At 40.6% G+C, this 7200-nt stretch overlaps 2 protein-coding genes across 2 annotated transcripts; both read left to right on the top strand.

Annotated features, from left to right (window-relative positions):
* The first annotated feature begins 531 nt into the window (after positions 1–531).
* LOC145398180 (U11/U12 small nuclear ribonucleoprotein 35 kDa protein-like) lies at positions 532–3982 on the top strand. Its single transcript, XM_080271131.1, has 2 exons — positions 532–586; positions 2534–3982. Exon 2 carries the CDS (start codon positions 2548–2550, stop codon positions 3544–3546), a length of 999 nt encoding a protein of 332 aa, XP_080127257.1. The 5' UTR covers positions 532–586; positions 2534–2547; the 3' UTR covers positions 3547–3982.
* A 1304-nt stretch (positions 3983–5286) lies between these two features.
* Positions 5287–6630, top strand: strat (RAB interacting factor STRAT). The gene is made up of 2 exons (XM_080271045.1): positions 5287–5625; positions 6300–6630. Exons 1-2 carry the CDS (start codon positions 5287–5289, stop codon positions 6477–6479), a joined length of 519 nt encoding a protein of 172 aa, XP_080127171.1. The 3' UTR covers positions 6480–6630.
* Positions 6631–7200: the final 570 nt, after the last annotated feature.

Raw genomic sequence — 7200 nt, 5'->3', positions numbered from 1 at the left:
TTAAAAAAAAAAAAAAAAAAACGCAGATTCTCTCGCACGTCCGGCCTCGCCACCGCCACCCCTTTCTCCTCCCTCTTCTGTCACTGATCGTCAAATATTCTTCAGAGTAACAATACAAGGTGCAGTGTGTGGAGGTTGAGTGATTGAGTGGTGAAGCTGGTGCTGATGGCCACAAACTTGATGCTAATTAGTCTTCGTCCTTCTGGTTCAGTCTTGGTTTTCATGTGGTCTGCCTTTAGCTTGGCACAGACGAAATGTTCCTTGTTTTACTTCAACCATGTCATCTCCAGACAGCTTGATGCAGCCTGTGAAAAACATACTGGACAGAACATAGTGATTAGTTAACCCTTATTCACTACATAAGGTCTAGCTAATATAAAATCACTGTTACTGGTGTAGTGGACGGAGTACGAACTGTGGCTGACAGTAAAGTCAGATGAGAGGAATATTAGGGAGGAAAAAATAATAAAGAGATAAAGTTAGAGTTATTGGTGTTACAAAGCTTAGGCCAAACTAGACAGAGAAGAAGGAGAAGGCTGGAAGGCGTGTTTACTGTAGGTAGTGGAACCAAAAACGTCAATATTTTGTAAGTTTATAACCATGGATTAACCATAACTGTGCATAAGATGATGAAATATGGCTTGGGGAAAGTTTACATGTTTAATGAAAGGTGTTAAATGTAGGAGTATCATGAAAATGCCTTGGATATAAAGCACTGTAAAGTGTTTGTATTATGACGGAACAGGGCTACTTAACGTTAGAACTGTACAAAACACTCCTTGCTCACTGCACAGGGAAGAATAATTTATCTGTATGTGTGAACGCCTTAATCTCGTAAGGGGTGGCCAGAAACGAATATAATAGGGAGGGAGTAGAAATCGGAATGAAAACAACCATTTATAGAAAATAGGAGCAAGAGAATTAGAAATTTCCTATTTTGTACTGAAAACATAAGATCAAAAGGCTTGTTACAAATTCTGGAAAATAAGAGCAAATAGGGTAAAGAAGCTTAATGACTGAATCCAAACTCTGGTATGGAGATGCTGTTGTTACACAGTATAGTAAACCACAGGCATGGCAAATAACCAGGAAAGTAACGATTAAGAATTACCAGACAAGGTGTGCCTGTAAGGAAATATTAATGTACTGTTGGTAATTATTGAATGTCACCATAAGCCTTAATGCCGGCGATGTTCTAATGCCAGACTCCTAGGATAGTCATTGATAATATCTGTGAAACTGGTTTACTCCGCTGGTTGACTATCCCAAGTTTCAACAGTCAGGTTTCCATGTCAGGACAAAACAGGGGCAACCCAGAGCTGCTGGCATGCCAGCCCATTACTGGACAAACCACAGTGAAGGTATTACCATGTGTAATGAGCGGAAGCCAGGTAATAGAGTTTACTATACTGTAAGGCGTATGGTTCGTGTATTGTAACAGTTGGTATAGGAGAATAATGCCTCTCCAAGGGACAGGCGGAGACCCCTTTTGAAAGATTCAATAGTATTAATGCTGACAACATTGTCTGGCAAAGTTCCAATGAGCAGTACACCTTATACTAAAAATCTCCATCTGCATTCTGCTGCTGTGTGAGATTTGGCTATTTTATACCTATGACCTGTAGTGCTAGTTACTGGAGAGATAGTGAAGAGATCCAATGAGGCAATGACAGATAGGTTGTTGAAGATTCTCCAGTATTTTATAAGGTCAACTGTAGGCAGCCTGCCATGCACAGAATATACTGTAAATTAAGAGAATTCAGGGGATCAACATAACTCACTTCAGAAAGGCCTTCTTTTTGTTTTGTCTAATGACGTTGTACTGATTCAAGAAGTCTTAAGTCGCCTAATAAGCCGGTGTTCCAAACTCTAGCAGAAGTCTTATATGAGTTTTGTAGAGGGTTATCATGAAACCACTAGACACTTTTTTTTTTTACTGTAGTTTATTCATTTTGATCTGGCAGTTTATAAATGGTGATACATCAGTACAGTACCTACTCATAGCTGGAAAAATCATTGCGTAGAAGGAACCGAAATGGTTAAAACAACTGATTCTGATGTGGAATACTGTATTGACACAACGTCTGCAAGGAAAAAATATCCATGTAGATATTATCCATATTATAGGATGTTCAAGAAGAGGATGAACCTCCCCAGACTGAGACACTTTACATATTTCAGGCTGAGAAACTGTATGGTATTTAAAACCTGTGTGGAGGCTGTTGCCGTACTCTACTATCCTTACTTTTTTTATATGATTGGAGATACCCAAGAACTTTGCTGCAGTCTCTCCATCTCATATGAACGTGAGAAACTGGGTTTGAATGGTGGTGATGATGATGATGCCAAGGGCCTTTTTTGATGATCTCAGAATGTTAACAATTATTTTGACCAAGGAGAGGAATAATCCTAATACAGGTACTTTGTAGTCCACTCTGTTGTCACTGTATTGTTAGTGTCAATATAACCACTTGGTTATGATACAGTACCTACTGTACTGCTGTATGAGAGCTTAGACATCTCTCCATTGCAGTGGTAGTGGACAAGATGGGAGGAGACTGGTGCCCCATAGCTCGAGAAGAGTATGACCCTCTGAAGGCTGGCAGTTTGGATGGTACCGACACACAGCCACATGACCGGGCAGTGTGGCGAGCCCTCCACGCCACCTACACACCAGCGGATGTTGATCACCATCCTGGTCGGACTTTATTCGTTGGTAGGCTGCCTCGTAAAGTAACCCAGGACCGACTCCACCAGATGTTCTCGAGATTTGGAGTGGTGGAACAGACATGGTTAATGAGGGATGTGGTCACTGGGGCCAGCAAAGGGTATGGATTCATCCAGTTCCGCCGGGAAACGGATGTTAAGGATGCATTCACCCAAGGCCAAGGGATTGAGTTTGAGGGCTGTCCTGCACTGGTGGACTGGGAGGCAGGGCATCGGCTGAAGGGATGGATACCCAGGAGACTTGGTGGAGGCTGGGGTGGGCGGAAAGAGGCTGGGCAGCTAAGATTTGGCTGCCGAGATCGACCCTGGAGGAAGCCTATCATTCTCCCCCAACCCTTGACCAGGAAACAACAGTTTAGTCAGGACAGTGGTCAGACAAAACAAGGGGACAGATCAATTATGTCAGAAAGTACAGATTGCAGAGGCCAAACTAAACATTCTATCCTCCCACAACCCTCTGCTGGAATGTACCACCCAGAGCAGGAAAATGGTAAAAGAATGCAAGATGCTATCCAGAATTCAGAGGAAAGTGTGCAAAGTAGAACCCATCACAAAGATAGAAATAGCAAAGAACATAGACACAGACAAGACGAGAGTTACCATTCTGATAAAGGACATAAGCACAGGAGATACTGTGACAGAAAATATAAGGAAAAAGATCATGAGGGAAGGAGGTACAGAGAAAGAAGCTGTGAGGAAGACAGGAAGGACAGGGAGAGAGAGGATGATACTGGTAGATACAACAAGGATTATTATGCTAGAAGATATAAGGAAAGGGGTTATGAAGAAAAGAAATACAAGGAGAGAGATTATGATTGAAGGTATAAGGAGAGGAGTTATGAGGAAGAGATATTGGGGAAGAAAAGTCAAAACAGTAAAAGATGATGATAGAAGGAGACTTTGAGAGGAAAGCCTTTCAAGTAGGTGAGAGTGAGAGTTCACGAGTGAGAAGTGAAAGTAGATTTGTAGGAAAAATGTGGTAGAGCTAAAATTACTGTAAATATAATTGTTTATGCTGCTGTCTTATACATTTTGGATTGTACACTTTTTTTTTTGTTGGTTGGGGAGGTATGAAGATGATGAATTTATTCTGGATTACTTCAGTCCAGCCTAAGGTCCTTACACACTGTAGGTGGTAATAAGGGACTGGCAAGGCTGTTTTTCACTTCTGTGAATCAGCAGTTAATTCTGTTATTATGAGTATGTCAGTATTCTGTACAGCTAAAAAAAAAAAAAAAAATTCTCCCAACGGAGTACGTTGATAGACTGAAAAAATTTGCCAACCAAGTCATTGTAGATCCCCGTTATATGTGGTTCTAATGTAACATAATGTTGCTTAAATTCTGTGCAGATTTTAAATAAACAGTTATTATGGTACTGTTCAGTGTCTTTTCTTCCTTGTGTTGTGTAATGAAGTGATGAAAACACAGTACAGTACATCCAGTGCAGCATCTGTGTCACTCTCCCAAGCACATATAGCATGATATAATGAACAAAGACAATCCTTATCATAGTTTAGCAGCTCATATTGGTACAATCTGGTATGGTCTATGTTGCAGTATGAGTGGTAAAAGTGAAAGCATAACCAGTAAGTGCAGGCAACTGCTGGAAGACACAAGGTTTGGAGTGCTGTATAGTAAGTCTTGATCTTTTTTTTCCTGCTTAATTATAAACTGTAGAAAGTGATAGGTGGGGGCACTCACCATCCACTCACTCAGTGTAGTGCTGCTTTGGGTGTCTGCCCTTTCCTCTCTTCCTTCCTTTCTCGTCTGTCTTTCTTTCCTTCATTCTTTCCTCTTACTTCTGACTAAGGGTGACTTTACACTTGCATGCCTGTCTTTCTTTCCTTCATTCTTTCCTCATCCTTCTGCCTGTGGGTGACTCTACTGTATGCTAAGATGCGAATGAATGTGTTTGAATGGGTGAGTAAATGGGGAGTGTGTCGTCCTGTCTCGGCTACCTCCCTTTCCTTGGGGGAAGCAGCCTAGGTATATAGATAGATAGATAGACACCAGGAAACCATTTACTACACTGGGTGGTAACCAGATAACCAAATTATGGCACCTGGTGGTTTAGTGGTTAAGGCGCTCCAGTTAGGTTGAGTCTGTGTAGGTTTAGATACAAGGGGTGGTTAGGGTTTATTGCTCACCTTATGCCACTTAGGGATAAATGAGGCTGGTCACTCTCATCTTAAATGTCAGGACCAACTTGCCTAGCCCTGGGCTTTTACACTCCTCATGAGGGAACATAGGATTGAATGATGGATGGATGGATGGAGAAACTAACACACACACTCTAATAACTTAAAAGTTACTTTGTTTATGGACCTTGTGAAGATGGTCTGCCAGTGTCCTTTAATTTACAGGCCTATTATATGGGGAAAAAAAAAAAAAAAGTCCCATGACAATTACAGAAGAATTACCAGTTAAATTTCCTTTGGTACCTGGTACTTATAAATTAATGAAGTTACTGCCAGTTTACACTTTACCATGTGGAAAAAGTTGATCATTTTGTTAGCTATGTCCCTGACATACAGTGAAGGACTCTTTTTTTACAGATATGGATCAAAACAACTGCTTGGAGAAGTGCAACAGTGGCTGTGAGGCTGAACATGAGACCACCACCGCGGATGAAAACCAAACCAGTTGTACAGAAAAGAGCAAGGAAAATGAAACTACCTGCATTGAAAAGAACAATGAAGACTGCACTGACAAAAGCCCCAGCAACCCCACAGACTTCAGTAATTTAGTAGAAAGTGGACAAAATGGCTGCATGGTGCGATGTCGTGACTGCGGCTCGCTGGTTTTGTCACGTCGGTCAGCCAGCTACCTTAAAGAGAGTCATCCGCTGCCCACACCCACACAGCCACGCCATGCACCCTCACCTACCACGCATGATGTAAGTTTGTGTAATATTGCTCTATAAATCTGGACATGGCATTTACTCATTATGATGACTGCCTTTGCAGTATATATATTAGCATTTTTGCATGTTGGTCTGATCTGCTTGTCCTTTAACATTTGTGGATATATTGTTTAGTTTTCAGTCCACCATATCCTGATCTACAACCACTCTGACACTTTGGGAGGGCTATATTATTTCTTGAAAAAAAAAAGTTGCATGTTTTGTTTTAAGATTTTTTCCTGCTGTTTAGGAGAGACATCTGATCTTATTAAATAATGACAGCATAAAGGAAAAAGTGTTTGCGTGTCATTTTCCTTTTTTTAATACAATCTTTGGTGCTTTCAGCATCAATGGATTAACTTACTTTTTTTTTATCAGTGAAATGGCAGCTACTAATATTGTCTATCTATCTATCTATTGCCAGACGCCTCAATCCCGTTTGGGGTGGCCACAAACAAATCGCCTCCAAGTTGCCCTGTCCCCCGCCATTTCACTGCCCTGCTCCCAACTCACACCCCCCTCTCTCATATACCTAAATTTATTCTTATATTTGGATGCAAGCTTGTTGGAAACAGGTGAATGAATACAGTAATAGGTTATTTACAAGTACTTTATCAATACTATATTTCTTTTTTGTGGAATTGGACTGACTCTTTTGCTTCAAACAGGTGGATGAATGGTGGACAGTGGAAGACATGTTCACCTTCGACAACATCGGATTCTCACACACGGTTGGCAGCATAAAGTACCTGGTGTGTGCTGACTGTGAGCGAGGACCTCTGGGTTGGCATGACACCACATCACAGCGCAGTTATGTAGCGCTTTCCAGAGTCAACAACATTATCTGAGAAGTGGAAATGCCTTAATGGGATGGTGGAGTTTAGTTATGGTTGTGAGAGTTTTTTAAAATGATTTATGAAGTTGAGTTGTTATGTTAAAATCTCAGTTACATCTTATATATCTAATTTTTTATGCTGTGAGATGTTTTTTTGTCTATAAATTATTTTGGAGATGAGTTGGCACGGTTTAGGTGTGTCCTTTATATCTTTTATTTTTGCTGTCAGATGTTTTGTGGTTTATTAAAGGATGTGGTGTGTGCCTTATGTGATTGAGGATCTTTGGGATGGCATGGCACTGCATCAAAGCATAGTTATTTAGTGCTTACGAGATTTAGGAATTACAACTGTACCCTTGTATGGGACTGTAGTGGAGTACCTCATCCCATCGTAAGGTGGGAAAAAAGTGTCCTGATGATGATGATGATGATGATGATGTGTATAACCTTCATTTTGAGGTCTCTTTAGCTGAATAAAATTGCCTTGAAGTAGCAAGAATAAAATGTACGGAACACCATAGTGCAGAAGAGATTGATGCATTAATGCAGGCATTTAGAGTAGTTTATCAGTTTGAACATTTGATTATTTTTTAATTTGTTTATTCATGTATTTATTTCTTGCCATTATTCTTTGCCACAGCAATTGGTGCTTAATGGTTTAGGGGCTTAATTTGTGTACTGATTCTGCTTGTGCACTTTTTGATGTATAAGATAACCAGACTTTCACATGCAGT

This window comes from Coenobita brevimanus, chromosome 44 (assembly GCF_032717465.1).
Source record: "Coenobita brevimanus isolate Jiangsu-jjx chromosome 44, ASM3271746v2, whole genome shotgun sequence".
Classification (NCBI taxonomy): Eukaryota; Metazoa; Arthropoda; class Malacostraca; order Decapoda; family Coenobitidae; genus Coenobita; species Coenobita brevimanus.
The sequence above is the reverse complement of the archived record's forward strand: the minus strand, read 5'-3'. Positions and strand labels throughout refer to the sequence as shown.